Below are 15,920 nucleotides of genomic sequence, written 5' to 3'. Positions count from 1 at the left end.
ACTCAGCGTGGATGCACTATTTCGAAATAGCAAAATGCTATTTCAAAATGCATTTTGTCTGTAGATGCGTTATTTCAAAATAACTTATTTTGAATTAACTATTTCAAAATAAGATATTTCGAAATAACGCTGTAGTGTAGACATAACCTTGGGGATTCCTCTTCCACTATTCCATGTGGTGGAGTTCTCATAACACCAATAAAGTTGGGTTTAAGATTCCAGGGAGGCTTAATCCCCAGTTTCATCATAACCCGTAGGACAGGGTCTTGGGTGTCTGGAATACTCTCTCCAGAGTGGCCGTTACCTTGCCCATCCTGCTCTATGGGCATGAGAGAACCACAAATAACAGTCTGTAGGACATAAGGAAAGTGCACTGTCTATTCCTCACATGTCCCAGGCCCTGGCTGTGCTACAGCGACACTGTAGGACAGGCCTCTACTCTGGCAATTGCCTCAGTCTCTAACTGGCAGGAACCCTTTCTCTCCAGCATTGGTCCGTCCCTCAGGGTCATGATCTCCCTTCAAATCCAGCCTGCAAGACCTGTTTAATAATGTCTCCTTGAATTGGGCCCTCTGCCCAGGGTCCCTCCGCCACTCTTCCCAGCTGCTCACCACACTCAGCTCCAGTGTTATTTGTTCATACAGGGCATTTGCTCTCCAGCTCTGGGTCCCAGTCAGCATAGCTGGTCTGTGCTGCTCCTGGCTCTGGACTACTCTAGCTCCAGCTTCATCCTGCCTTCTCTGACTCCGTGCTGCTGCTGCTGTTCCATTGCCAGCCCAGCTCTAGCTCAGTGTTGCAGCTCTGCCTCCAGCTCAGCTCTGCCTTGTGGACTGCTTTTCTGATCCCTCTGGTTCTAGCTTCCAGCTGCTGCTATCCCCTGAGTTCTACTCTACGCTGGTTCAGGCTGCACCAGCTCACATGAAGGATGAGATCCTTGGCTCCTGACTCACTCATTTGCCTACCTGCTCTGTTAGTAGACTGACTTAGATTCTTGGCCTTTCTTTGTTGACCCTCGGGACTGTCGCTCTCAGGATCTGGATTTCTTGTTGGCCCTTTCTTTTAGCAGAGGAAAAAGGCCAAACAAAAACCCACACTAAAGTTTCACTAAGGACCAATATTTCCCTAAAATAAACATCAAAACACACACAGTTCTTTCACTAGGCCTCCAACTCTCCCACGCCCCATTACCTCCTCTTCAATATAGCTTGTGGCTCCCCCCTATTTGCTATATTAGGTAGAACAAGTGCCTGATACCTTGTCTTTTTTCAAGAGGCAGATACTAGGTTAACTTCTTTCTGTTTCATGGACAAGGCTATAATTATGTCAGAGGGGTCATGGAATCCATGACTTCTAGAAACCTCCATGACATTTCTGAGAAGGGCTGGAGGCAGCCTTGCAGTTTGCACCTGCTGCTTGTGTTCAGCCCATCAGCAGCTCCCAGCTGCTGGGTAGCAGGGAGACTCCAGAGTGAGGGGCCTGGAGCTCCCACTCAGTGGGTGGCAAGGGGACCCAGAGCTCCCAGCCACTGTGGGGGTAGGGAGTGATAAGGGGAAAACCATAGCCCCCAGCTGCTTGACCCTCTGCCCTCCCCATTTGGTCAGGGATATCTTTAAGTAAAAATCAACAACAGATCATGGGCTTTCTTGAATTTTTGTTTATTTTCCATGATCTGGCCATAATTTTTACTAAAAATATCCATGACAAAATCTGAACCTTATTCATGGGGCCTATCACTCCCCTACTTCCTCTTGCCAGTGGTGGGCAACCTGTGGCCTGGCAGCTACATGTGACCCATCATGGTAATCCACTGGCGGGCCATGAGACAGTTTCTTTACATTGAGCGCCCGCTGGCATGGCCCCCCACAGCTCCCACTGGCTGCAGATCACTGTTCCTAGCCAATGGGCACTACAAGAAACAGTGGCTAGCACCTCCCTGTAGCCTGTGCCACTTCCTGCAGCTCTCACTGACTGGGAACGGTGAACTGTGGCCACCGGGAACTGCAAGGTGCTATGTCTGTGGACATTCCACGTAAACAAATGTTTCTTGGTTTGTGTGTGGTCTGTGGGCTGCAGGTGGCCTACCACTGGATTAGACAAACTAGATATTTGATAATACACTGTACTAGCATTACTTTGGTCCTATCCATTTCAATAAAATATAATGTTTCATTTAAAAAATATCTTGCCTTTAATTGAAAGGAAACCTTACAATAATTTGATCCTATGTTGAATCAATAAATTGGAGAACAGTGAGCTAAATTCATACTTGAGTTACATTAAGGATAAATTTAGTCTGATAGAGGTGAGAGGCCTCAGCTGGTCCACTCTTCTATTCACACTTCACTTCCAATCCCAGCAAAAGATTCTAAAATGAGAAGAGTGTATGCCAAAACTGGTGTTGACCATTTAATGCTAACATTTTTAGCTATTTCACTGTTGATCATTTTTTTCAGAAAGCTTTTGTGAGGCAGATCTGCAATAAAATGCTATTCTCACCCCTAATATGCCCTTTGGCTTGCCTTTATCTTGCTGTGCTCTCACACCCTAGGTTCTGAATTTCCCCTCCCTATCTTTTCCTCTCCCCTCTGTATCATCCCTTTGTCTTTCACCACTCCAGAGTCCAGACTCCTTCAGTTCATTGTTGTCCCTTTTAAGTCAGCTAAGTGCTCCTGCTGTTTTCAGTGGGGATCAATATTCTCAGTCTATTGCTGAAGTAAGCAGCAATGGGGGCAAGACAAAAATCCACACACTGTATTTAGAACTAGAGGAGTGTACAGAAACCTATCTAGTTCTGAATAATAGCATCGTCTAGCAGCAGATAGACAAATCTATGGATTTTCTCAAAAAATGTGAGAGTTCTGCATAAAAATAAGAGGGAAAAGGTTGCCCAGCTGAATTTAAGCATAGAAATAAAATCCTGACATATTTACTCAAACAAAACTCCTCTCTTTAGTAGGAATCTTGCTGGAGTAAGGATTTGAGGATTTAATTCAAAATCATAATAACGGATGACTGTGGTACAAAGGAAGTAATTTGAATACTGTGGTAGAGACAAAGAGGCTGATGAAATCTGAAAGCAGAGCAGTAGCTGGCAAAAAAAAACTTCTACTCAGTGAGAGAGAGCCCAGTGTTCCAAATGTAGACTTCAAAGTTCAAGAAACAGCAGCTCCCACCAAGACCCCACATTTTAATTAACGTTATAGTTTTTATTTAATGATCAGATTGAGAGTGTATTGACAATACAATTTGAGATGTTCTGCATTAAAACAATGAAATCTGAGCATGTTATTTAGTCCTTGCCAATACACAGAATTCGGCTGCTATCACTGGCATGAAGAAATCCTTGTGAAGTGTGTAAAGGTGTACAGTGTGTACCTATCATAGTATGGCAATGGAAGAAAAGTACTTTGCAATAAAAGAATGATAACTAAGTAAATTATTTGGTATTAAGTTAATAATTAAGTGTCAGTCCTATAGATATTGTCTAACAAAAAAGCCATCCTATAACATTGTTGTCAATTATCTGATCTGATTGTGAAATCACAGCAGCAATTTGCAAAGTATGTATGAAATTAAAACGTTGAGTACATAGAAAAAAATTATACAGACTCTGTTGTGCAGGCTTTGCTATGCATTGCTATAATATGCAGCTCACTGTAGCTGGAAAAGCTCATCAGATCTTGAAAATACAAAGAATTCTACTATTTAAAAACCAAAACTAATTTGTTGTTCTTAACTTCCCTCCCACCAGTAATTGTCACTTCACCCTGGCCATTGGAAATGAAGAACAATTTTTCCACATTCACACCACTGTCTGTCAGCATTATTATCATGCTCTTAAAGTTTATTTTCCTCCAATGGTCCTAGTGGCAGCTTAAGCAAGGGGTGTTATATCTGTCCACAAGTAGACGGACCCAGGAAAAAATGTGTTGTAGTGTACTCCAACTATCCAAACTCAGTTATTTTCCTATTTCCTTTCCAGAAGTTGGAAACTGCTTTTTCTATTTGACAAAAGGGTTGCCAGATGGTTTAACCAAAAATACTGAACACGCCCCACCCCCCCAAAAAAACACTGGGGAACAAAATCTGTTTGGGGGGGGAAGAGGGGAGACCAAAGTTGCTGAACAAAAAAAACCCAGCATTAAAACAACATGGCCCCTTTCAGTGCATGCAGAGTCAGAATAGGGATAGGAACACGGGAGAGGTTGAGCATTAAGACCCAGGGAAGGCATTGCTTCCTCTTGGTCTTTAGGCTTTTTGCCAGCGGCCATTTTTTTTCTTGATCAAGCCAGAACACAACTTCCCTGAGGAACCAGGTAAGCAGGAGGTCCGGGGGGGAAGCCGGGGGCTGCACCCAGTTGCCGAGTGTATGTAGGGTTGCGCTAGGTGTACGGTATTTTTGCCTCTTGGCAGGGGAAAAAAACCAGAACATACTGGACATTTTAGGTGTCTGGTATTTTTTGAAATTTTTTTAATCGGACAGGAGTTGAAAATACCGGACTGTCCGGGTCAATACCAGACACCTGGCAACCCTATTTGACAAAACAAGCTTGGAATTCCATTAACATATACAAAAGCAGCATTTTAAAACTATTTTTGTTTTAAGTTAAGCAACATTAAATGTACTGGAAACATATTTTTCATGTTAGCCTGAAGTAAATATGATGAAATTCAATAAGGACTAATGAATGCAAGGTACTCCACTCAGGAAGGAACAAATCAATTTCTCAGGTATAAAACAGGAAATTACTTCCTAGGAAACAGTACTGCACATCACAAGCTACATGGGAGTCAACAGTGTAAAACCTGCAAAAAAGCAAACATCATTCTGCTATGTATTAGCAGGAGTGTAGTAAGCAAGACACAGGAAGTAATTCTTTTGCTCTACTTTGTGCTGATTAGGCCTGAACCAGAGCATTGTTTTCAGTTCTAGGTGCCACATTTCAGGAAAGATGTAGACAAATTGAAGAAAGTCCTGAGAAGATAAACAAAAATGATTAAAGGGCTAGAAAACAGGACCCACAGGGGAAGACTGAAAAAATTGGGTTTAAGTGTGGAGAAGAGAGTTTTCAAATACATAAAAGGTTGTTATAAAGAGAAGGGAGAAAAAATATTCTCTTTAATTTCTGAGGACAGGGCAGAAAGCAATGGGATTAAATTGCAACAAGGGTGGTTTAAGATTTGACATTCTGAAAAATCTTCCTCTCGGGGTGGTTAAGCACTGGAATAAATTGCCTACAGAGGTTGTGGAATCTTAGGCCATGTCTTCACTAAATGGAAGATCAACACTGCTGCAATCGCTCTTCCGGAGTTCAATTTAGGGAGTCTAGTTAAGACTCGTAAAATTGAACTCAGAGGGCACCCCCATCTGCATCCGATACTCTTGTTTCTGCAAGGAGTAAGGGAAGTGATGGCAGGAAAACTCGAAATAAGGTACATTGACTCCAGCTACGTAATTAACATAGCTCAAATTGTGTATTTGATTTGACCTTCCCTTTTAGTGTAGACTTGGAATCAGTCATTTGAGAGAGAGCAGGTTAGATAAACACCTGTCAGAGATAGTCTAGAACCATGGTCACCAACCGGTCGATCGTGATCGACTGGTCGATTGCAAGGGCTCAACCAGTCGATCGCAAGGTGTTCGGGGCCCCCCCCATTTCTCTCCACCTGAGAAGCCCCACTACCTACCTCCAGCAACAATGGAGGTAGTGCTGGCTTCCTGTGGGGTGGATGCAAGTCCTGCAGCTGTACACCACTTCCAGGGGTTCCGGAAAGTGTGCTGGCTCAGGTCTGTGGCGTGCCAAAACTTGCGGGGGGGAAAGGAGCTTCCCTCCTGTGTGGGAAGGGGAGCTGGCCCCGGAGGAGGCGCCCGCGGGGGCTTCCCTCCTCTGCGGGGTGGAGGAGGAGGAGAGTCCTGGAAGGAGGCTGGTGCAGGGAACTCCTGCCCCCACTGCACCTTGATGGCTCCCCCTGGCACCCTGTCCCCTCTCTCCTGTTCCCCATTTGCACCCTGTCCCCTGCTGCAGAACCCTGCCCCCACACTAGCACCCACTAGCACTCTTCCCCAGTACCATGTCCCCTGCTCCCACCAGCACAGTTGGGGCCACATTAGTGAGGCTTGGGGAGGTTTTGGGAGGAATTTTTATTTTATTTTTTGCATCTCCCTTGTGTGGCCCCAACTGACTTTTCTGTGGGTCAGTGACCCCTGACTCAAAACAGGTTCCCTGCCCTTCTCATAAATAAAGACAATGAAGAAACTTTTTGTGTTTCACATAGTATTTTATTTAAAAATGAAGCCTGGCCAACAAACCCCAATTGGGGACAAGCCCCCATCTGGCTGCAGCATTGTAACACTCCTGCACCCGGATATCTGAGCCTATATCTGAGCCTATCATACACTGGAACCAACTGCCTTGAGCCCCTCACATACTTCAACCCAAATTCTTGCACCCTCACAGCCATAAGCCTGTGGCCTGCTTAGTACCACAGCCCTCCATCTGACTCCAACACTCCCTGGCCTGGAGCTCCCTTCCCGAGCCAGCATCCCCTTCTCCATCTTCTCCTGCATCCAAATTTCCTCCCAGAGCTTGCACCTCTTACCCCTTCCCACAACCAAATCCCACATTCCCACCCCAGAGCCCACACATCCTGTCTCAACCCAGTGAGCTTATGGCTAGATTGCAGTTTTTCCAGGATTCCAGAGATATCCTGGAAAAACTCTTCTGCAAACAGGGATGCATTTGTTCATCTGCTTTTTTTAGTGGAAGAGCAAACATGCTTTTTCGGTAACCCCTATATTCCTCGTTCCATGAGGAATAAGTGGGATTCCAAAAGAAGGGGGTTTTCTAACATTTGGTCCAGTCTAGACAGGCCAAATATTGGAAAAACTCTTCCTACATAAGAATTGGAAAAAAAAAGTGACATTGTAGAGTGTATAAGGGCTGGGAATAGCAAGTGATGGAGAGGAGGAGAATAGAGAGGGAGGGGCTTCAAGGAAGGGGTGAGGTCTGGGGGAAGGATGGGGCAGTAGATCTTTACTTGTTCTAAGATTTAAAAAGTGATCTTGGGTGTAAAAAGGTTGGAGACCACTGGTCTAAAAGTACTTAATCCAGACTTGAGTGCAGGGGATTGGACTACAAGACCTCCTGAAGTTCCTTGGGCTATGTCTAGACTGCAAGCCTCTTTCAAAAGAGGCTTTTTTGAAAGATACTTTTGAAAAAGCCTCTTTTGAAAAAGACCATCTAGACTACAACCAGTACTTTTGAAAAAGCAAGCCACTTTTTCGAAAGAGAGCACCCAGGCAGTCTGGATGCTCTTTCGAAAAAGCATAGTTTGCATTACATAGCGCCTTTTTTCGAAGAGCACTTTCAAAAAAAGGCATTCCTCCTTGTATAATGAGGTTTTCTGCGGTCGAAAAACCTGCCACGTTCTTTTGATTTACTTTCAAAGAACATGGCAGCAGTCTAGACGCAGGGGAATTTTTTTTTTAAAAAAAAGGCCACTTTTTTTGAAAAAACCCTGTAGTCTAGACACACCCTTGCAGTCCTATGATTTTACGCTTCTATGTAAAGCCAACTGATTTACTGAACAAAGTATTAAGTGTATTTAGTGATTATACAGGTTAGTTCTGGTCACCATAGGCCAAATATTCAAAGGTATTTGGCTATGTGTAAATAGATGGTAAGTGGGGTTTCCAAAAGTGCCTAACTGAGGTAGGTGTCTGATTCCCTTTGAAATCAATGGGAATTTATCATATAATGAGCACAAGTAGTTTTGAAAAATCATTTAAATAGATATCTGCATCTTTAAATCTTAAAAATTTGGCCTCCTATCCTTCACATTTTTAGAATTAGTAAATCCTTTCTCCCACCTGGCTTTTTTAACAGATTGGAAGAGGAAACAAGCATTCCTGCTTTTTGAACTTCCAATCAGTTTCTCAACTTTAAATGTACTAGTCCAAGTGAAGGAAATATTCTCTCTCTCTCTGATTTCTGTCTTAACTGAAACAAAAAATAATTAAAGCAAAAGGTTTTCTGTACAACAAAAATTAAAAGTACATAATTAGGAAAATGTAAATATCAACATTAAGTCCATTATAAAGACTGAGAATATGGATACAGCACATACAATTGAGACATAGGCTATGTCTAGACTACACGTCTTTTTAAAAAGAGGCTTTTTCAAAAGATACTTTCGAAAAAGTGGCTTTTTCATAAGACAGCACCCAGGCAGTCTGGATGCTCTCTTTCAAAAAAGCACAGTTTGCATTACATAGCGCCTTTGCATTACAAAGGCATTATTCCTCATAAAATGAGGTTTTCAACAGTCGACAAAACTGCTGCGTTTTTTTGATTTACTGTCAACAGAACGCAGCGGCAGTCTAGATGCAGGTAAAGATTTTTCGAAAAAAGGCCACTTTTTTCGAAAAATCCCTGTAGTCTAGACACACCCATATAGTAAAGCTTGATGTGATGATCATCATAGCTATTCAGAACTTTCTGGCATCTTCAGGTCCCCTTGACCTAAGGAAGAATTTCCATTAGCTGTTACTAGCATAAAGCCTATGACACAGTTGGTCAATTCTAATTTCATTTACTAGGGGTGGGGATGGGGTGGGGTGGGGTGAATACTCTCCCTACCCTTTATTAAAATATGCTGTTTTAAACCCTAATCAGATTAAGCATTTTGTAAGGGGGGCAACTAGTACTGCTCTAACAAACGTATTCATTATTAAATTATTTAAATGGGTTCTGTTTACTAGCGGAAGCTACTATTTTTCAACACTGGAATTGAACTCAAGTTGGAGTACATATGCATCTTTTTACCACTGGACAAAATCATTAAAATAAACTCATTCTCTCACTTGCGAATAAATGCCAAAAACTGCTATCTAATTTTATTACTTTTAACGATTTTCAGTTTGCCTGTCAAACGAGCAGAGTTATCTTTTGTGACTAAAACAGATTATTTGAGATAGAGGTTTAAGATGTGTCTAAAATGTTTGTTTCTGTGTTATCAGACCTTTCTGTTGTATGCCTTTACAGGAAATTAAAATGCATGACTGATAGTGAAACCGTCGCACCTGACTGGCCTTATTACAAAACCATTGATAGGATCCTGTCTAAAGTAACAGACCACAGTGATGTGAAAATGCATGAAAGTCAGCAACCAGGCCCTTCTACATCACAGACTGAGGCTTCGCAGTCTCCATCAGCTAAGTCTACACCTCTATACTTGCCATATAACCAGTTTACATATGAAGGAAGGGAAGAGTGTTTTGAAGATGAACATTCAGAGAGCTCATCAAGCTTACTTTCTTATAAGTTGAGGTGGATTTTTTAAAAAAATTTCTTTCTCATATTTCACACATTAGACTAGTTCTGTTGTATAACTGGAAAACTCTAGAATGTTTACATTAACCACTCTTGCCAGGACTTTTTTTATGTCACAAGTGAGATGAGTTTGCTGGTCTTTAACCTAAACAGTTAGACTAAGAGTTTTAGTTTTGTTTGGTTTTGTCCGTGGAGGAGGTCAGCACTGCAAACCACCACACTATATTGTCAAAATGTAGCATGGGTTCCTCTGCTTATGAGCTGTATAACATTTCTCCCAGGGTAGAAGAGGCCCATGCTAGTATTGCAGTGCATATGTAGAATAATGTGGGAAGTAGAACATGTTTCTTAGCTGCATTTTCCCTTGCTCTAGCTCGGAAGTGGGGAGCTTTTTTTGGGCTGGGGGCTACTGACCCACAGAAAAATCAGTTGGGGACCACACACAAGTGAGAAGCAACAAACCAAACAAACCCACCCATAACAAACAAAGCCAAAACAAACACTGACTGCTGTGCTCCCCACTTCCTCCCCTACCCACCCCCCACTAAGAAGGAGAAAGACGCTTCCCACCTTCACCCTACACACCAGAGTCTAGAGGGGCACAGATTGGTAGATTTTATGTGCGCTGGGGATACTGGAGCACCACTGCAGGTTCCCCAATGCTGGAGAGGAGCCCTGAGTCTCAGGGGCTGGATCCAGGCAAGCTGGGGGCCTCATCTGGCCCCTGGGCATGAGGTTCCTTATCGCTGCTCTAGCCATTGCTATTACACTTAATATGCATATGAAATTTCAATAGAGTCAACTATTATTAAAGTGTGTGTGTGAGAAACAGAGACACACACAAGACAGAGAGAATGCCTCAAAAATGCAAATAAAATATTTCTGTAGATTTTTGTCAGATATTTTTCAGTTTTCTAACAAGCATCTTGTAATGTGCATTTCAGCCACTATTAAATATAATTAAATTAAATAGAATTTAGAATGGCAGTTCTTTCAAGTGACAGTTAATATGAGGAATGTAAACATGCTTTTCTGTTGTTAACATTTGAGTTCCCTAGACAGAATGATTTCAGCCTACAGCAGTATTGTAGACATGACACACATTTCAGACTTCACTGCTCTCAGTTTTCATCACCAAAACATGGCAAAAAAAGAATTGATTGCAATCTTCTGTCAAAAGAAAATATTATGTTCATCCTGAAGATCCTTACTATGAGTCTGTGTAATACGAAGATTTTATGCATAACTGTGAAATTAGAAGTCACTCATGCAATTGTGAAACTAACTGCTGAACTAGAATTAAAACCACACAAACTGATCTGGAGTAATGGGCTTTCAGGCCTGCATTTGAGTGATTTGGGAGTTGAGTGATTAGAGTTGAGACTACTTCGTTCAATGAGTATAGCTGTCCCTGAGCAGTTGAGGATTTTAAATGTATTTCCTATTTACAGAGTAATCTCTGTGAACAACTTTTGGGCTACATTCATGTATCAACTCACAAATCATTCTTGTACAATTAGCAATTCATTTTAAGTATTTGATGCCTGTTCTTCAAACTTTCTTGACTGGATCAATGTAACTCTTAGTGTCATTTCTTTTGAAAACTCAAAAATTGATTTCTACAAATATTCTTTAATAACGTAAAATTCATTGTTTCTGCAAACACATCTACGAACATCTGCAAGCACATCTGTAAATGCAATCACTAGAGTTTTTGCTAACATAAACAATAATTTTGTTAAAAAGATTTGAGGTATTTATTCATCTTCCTTGAGGAAAAACTGCAGGAAGTTTGGACTGCCAGCAGCTAAAAGGATACTTGCGATAGGTATTACAGCCCTTCGCATCTGGAGTAAAATGAACCTCATTTTGCACTAGGGCTACGTCTACACTGCAGGCTTCTTGTACAAGAACTGTTTTGCGGAACAGTTCTTGTGAAAAAAGTCTTCCACAAGAGCACGTCCACACTGCCATGTGCTTTTGTGCAAAAGATGTGCTTTTGCGCAAGAGCGTCCATGGCAGTGTGGACACTCTCTTGCGCAAGAAAGCTCTGATGGCCATTTTAGCCATAGGGGTTTCTTGCGCAAGAAATTCATATTGCCCATCTACACTGCCTTCTTGTGGAAGAACTCTTGTGCAAGAGGGCTTATTCCTCGTAGGGTTAGGAATAACTCTTCTGGAAGAAGCCCTGTTTTCCGACGCTTTACTGTAAATTTACTTGCACAAGAACGCGCTTGCAGTGTAGATGCTCTGCAAGTTTTTGTGCAAGAACAGCCACTCTTGTGCAAAAAGCCTGCAGTGTAGACGTAGCCTAGAAGTATTTCTGGGTGGGTTATAAGAGCATAATGTAAAAGATGCAGCTATGTGAGAAGAAAGGAGTCAGGAAAAAATGGTGACTTACTGTAACTATGGTTCTTTGAGATGTGACGCAACATGTATTACGCTAAAGTGTATTTATGTGTAGTGCACTAGAGCAGGAGAAATTGACCAAGCCATACCCATAAAAGGACAATGCTCACACCCTGTGGCCATAGTTCTTCCTTTGGCTACATGGAGTGGTGCCACTCTGCCCCTCCCTCAGTTCCTTTTCACCAAACACTTTGAAACTCTTCTCCAGTGCAGAAGGGATAGAGGGTGACTCACAACTCAAAGAACACCACTCTAGTTAGTAATAGTTTCTTTTTCTTTGAGTAAAGACATGTAGACCATTTAATTGACTCACAAGCAGTATCCCAACCACTAATTTTGTACTATGTATTGGGTGTATGAACTCCCATCCCTTCAAACTGGCATCCATCATTTTGGTTTTCCTCTTTGGATGTAACCATTTGAGGGGCCATTTACCATGCAGGTAAATGTCTCCAATTTCTCCACATATTTCTTGAAGTGTGCTGGCCAGAACTGGACACAATTCTCCAATTGAAGCCTAATCAGCACAGAGTAGAGTGGAAGAATGACTTCTTGTATCTTACTCACAACACTCCAGTTAGTGCATCCCAAAATCATCTCTAGTTTTTCCAGATCATTTTGAATTATGACCCTATCCTCCAAAGCACTTGCAATCCTTCCCAGCCTGGTATCATCTGCAAACTTAATAAGCACACTCTCTATGCCATCATCTAAATCACTGATGAAGATATTGAACAAAACCGGTTCCAAAACAGACCCCCTGTGGAATCCCACTTGTTATGCCCTTCTAGCACGACTGTTCTTTTATTTTAACTTCTAAACCAACCCTATTTCTTCTAGCATTCACTATGTTAGGCATCCCGTCACCATCCATCATCTTGGTGAAAACCGAATCAAAGAAGTCATTGAGCACATCTGCCATTTCCAAGTTTCCTGTTATTGTTTCTCCCTCTTCACTGAGCAATGGCCTACTCTTGGTCTTCCTCTAGTTCTTAATATACTTGTAGAATATTTTCTTGTTACCCTTTATGGCTCTAGCTAGATTTGGCTCTTTTTGTGCCTTTGCCTTTCTAATCTTGCCCCTGCATGCCTGTGGTGTTTGCTTATATTCATCCTTTGTAATTTGACCTAGTTTCCACTTTTTGATTTTTAGATCACATAAGCTCTCCAAGTTGATGCAAGGTGGTCTCCTGTCATACTTCTAATCTTTCCTATGCAGCAGAATACCTTGCTTTTGGGCCCTTAATAATGTCCCTTTGAAAAACTGCCAACTCTCTTCAGTTGTTTTTGCTCTTAGTCTTGCTTCCTATGGGACCTTACTTACCAGATCTCTGAGTTTACTAAAATCTGCCTCCCTGAAATCCATTGTCTCTCTTTTACTGTTCTCCCTTCTACCATCCCTTAGAATCATGAGGTCTATGATCTCATGGTCACTTTCACGCAAGCTGCCTTCCACTTTCAAATTTTCAACCAGTTCTTCCCTACTTGTTAAAATCAAATCTAGAACAGCTTCCCCCTAGTAACTTTCTCAACCTTCTGAAGTAAAAAATTGTCTCTAATGCAGTCCAAGAATTTATTGGATAACCTGCGCCCTGCTGCGTTAGTTTCCCAATATAGGTCTAGATAGTTGAAGTCCCCCATCACCACCAAAGCCTGTGCTTTAGATGATTTTGTTAGTTGTTTAAAAAAAGCCTCGTTCAGCTCGTCTGCTTGGGAAGGTGGTCTGCAGTAGACCCCTAGCATGGCATCACCCTTGTTTTTTACCTCTTTTAACCTAACCCAGAGACTCTCAACAAGTCTGTCTTCTATGTTTATCTCCACCTCAGTCCAAGTGTATTCATTTTTAATATACAAGGCAACACCTCCTCCCTTTTCCCCCCACCTATCCTTACTGAGCAAGCTGTATCTCTCTATACCAATATTCAAATAGTGTGTATTATCCCACCAAGTCTCTGTGATACCAACTATGTCATAGTTGTGTATGTGAGCTTCTCATCAGCTGTGAGCTTCTAATCAGGGTTTGAAATCTAGAAACCTCTGCTCATTGGTTGAGCCTTAGCCTCTCCCCCTGAGTATCAGGCAGTCCAGAGCTTTATAAAAGAGTGAGTCAGCGACCAGGGAGCTTGCGAACAGGAGCTGTTAACAGGGAGTTTGGAGAGGGAGTTGGGATGGGGGTGAGATACACTCGTCATTTTTAACATCTTTTCACTACATTCCTTACCTTCAGGGAGGCATTGAATAACAACTGAGGAATCTCTCAAAAGGAAGGCAGATATGGATGGTGATAGCTCTGCTGTTGTTACCTACACAGCATGTGCCATGTTTATCTTCCTTCCAGAAGAAAGAAGGCAATACAAGCTGGTCACCATTTTGGAAGAAAAAATTAGAGGACTGGAGGCCCAAATATTGATCCTACGTTCTATCAGAGAGGATTAAGACTTCCTCGATAGAAGGCAGCGTTTAATCCTGCAGCCACAGTAGGCTGAAGAGCCAGTCAGGGCAGTACAGGACAAGGAAAAAAACTGGGTAGCATGTAACCTCTAGAAGGAGAAGGCGGCCAACTCAGGTATCCCCCATTCCTGTAGACGTAAGTAACCGCTTTCAGGCTCGCTCCACAGGCACTGCAGTGGAGAATGCTTTGGCAGGGACCTCTCAGGAAAGAATTCAGAAGGGAACACCATCTACCGGAAGGCATGGTATGCGCAGTCCTAGGGATAGGGGTTCAACAGCCATCACCCCCAAAAGACGGGTGGTGGTGGTAAGGGATTCGCTCCTAAGAGGAAGAACAGACAGGGGAGAAAAGGAGGAGGAGTTGCATTGTATGTAAGAGAGCAGTATGATTGCTCAGAGCTCCAGTACTTAGAGGGAGAAAAGACTGTTGAGAGTCTATGGGTTAAATTTAGAGGTGGAAGCAACAGGGGTGATGTTGTGGTTGGTGTCTGCTATAGACCGCCGGATCAGGCGGATGAGGTAGACAAAGCTTTCTTTGGACAACTGAGAGAAGCTTCCAGATTGCAGACCCTGGTTCTCATGGGCGACTTTAATCACCCTGACATCTTTTGGGAGACCAATACGGCAGTACACAGACAATCCAGGAAGTTTTTGGAGAATGTTGGGGATAACTTCTTGGTAGGAGGAACTGACCAGGGGACATGGGCAGGTTGACCTGCTGCTCACAAACAGGGAGGAACTAGCAGGGGAAGTAGAGGTGGGTGACAACCTGGGAAGTAGTGATCATGAGATGGTAGATTTCGGGATCCTGACCAAAAGAAGAAGGAAGAGTAGCAAAATACACACCCTGAACTTCAGAAGAGCAGACTTTGACTCCCTCAGAGAACTGATGGGCAGGATCCCCTAGGATCTTACATGAAGGGGAAAGGAGTCCAGGAAAACTGGCAGTATTTTAAAGAAGTCTTATTAAAGGCACAGGAAGAAACCATCCCGATGTGCAGCAAGAAAAGCAAATATGGTAGGTGACCAGATTGGCTTACCAGGGACATCCATGAGAAGTGTAAACACAAAAAGGAAACTTACAAGAAGCGGAACTTTGGACTGATGACTAGGGAGGAGTATAAATATATTGCTCGAGAATGCAGGGGAGTTATCAGGAAGGCGAAAGTGCAATTGGAATTGCAGCTGGCAAGGTATGTGAAGGGTAACAAGAGAGGTTTCTACAGGCATGTTAGCAATAAGAGGGTGATCAGAGAAAGTGTGGGGCCCTTAATGGATGAGGGAGGTAACCTAGTGACAGGTGATGTGGGAAAAGCTGAAGTACTCAATGCTTTCTTTGCCTCTGAGTTCATGGACAAGGTCAGCTCCCAGACAAATGCACTAGACAATGCAGTATGGGAAGGAGATGGACAGCCCTTGGTGGGGAAAGAACAAGTTAGGAACTATTTAGAAAAGCTAAACATACACAAATCCATGGGCCCGGATTTAATGCGTCCAAGGATACTGAGGGAGTTGGCAAATGTCATTGCGGAGCCTTTGGCCATTATCTTTGAAAATTCGTGGAGATCGGGAGAGATCCCGGATGATTGGAAAAAAGCAAATGTAGTGCCCATCTTTAAAAAAAGGAAGGAGGACAATCCAGGGAACTACAGACTTACCTCAGTCCCCGGAAAAATCATGGAGGTGATCCTCAAGGAATCCATTTTGAAGCACTTGGAAGAAGGAAAA

The 15,920-nt window shown here is 42.7% G+C and overlaps 1 protein-coding gene and 1 long non-coding RNA gene across 3 annotated transcripts in view; one reads left to right on the top strand and one right to left on the bottom strand.

Moving 5' to 3' along the window:
- LOC106732361 (uncharacterized) overlaps positions 1 to 15,920 on the bottom strand; it is a 116,149-nt gene that overhangs the window by 73,454 nt on the left and 26,775 nt on the right. The window lies entirely within an intron of this gene.
- MSANTD1 (Myb/SANT DNA binding domain containing 1) overlaps positions 1 to 15,920 on the top strand; it is a 32,512-nt gene that overhangs the window by 9,230 nt on the left and 7,362 nt on the right. The window contains exon 3 of the mRNA XM_025187341.2: positions 9,045 to 9,329. Coding sequence (XP_025043126.1) covers positions 9,045 to 9,329 — 285 coding nt within the window. The remainder of the gene's footprint in view (positions 1 to 9,044; positions 9,330 to 15,920) is intronic.

The sequence above is a fragment of the Pelodiscus sinensis genome, chromosome 5, assembly GCF_049634645.1.
Source record: "Pelodiscus sinensis isolate JC-2024 chromosome 5, ASM4963464v1, whole genome shotgun sequence".
NCBI classification, from domain to species: Eukaryota; Metazoa; Chordata; order Testudines; family Trionychidae; genus Pelodiscus; species Pelodiscus sinensis.
This window is presented reverse-complemented; position numbering and strand designations above follow the sequence as displayed.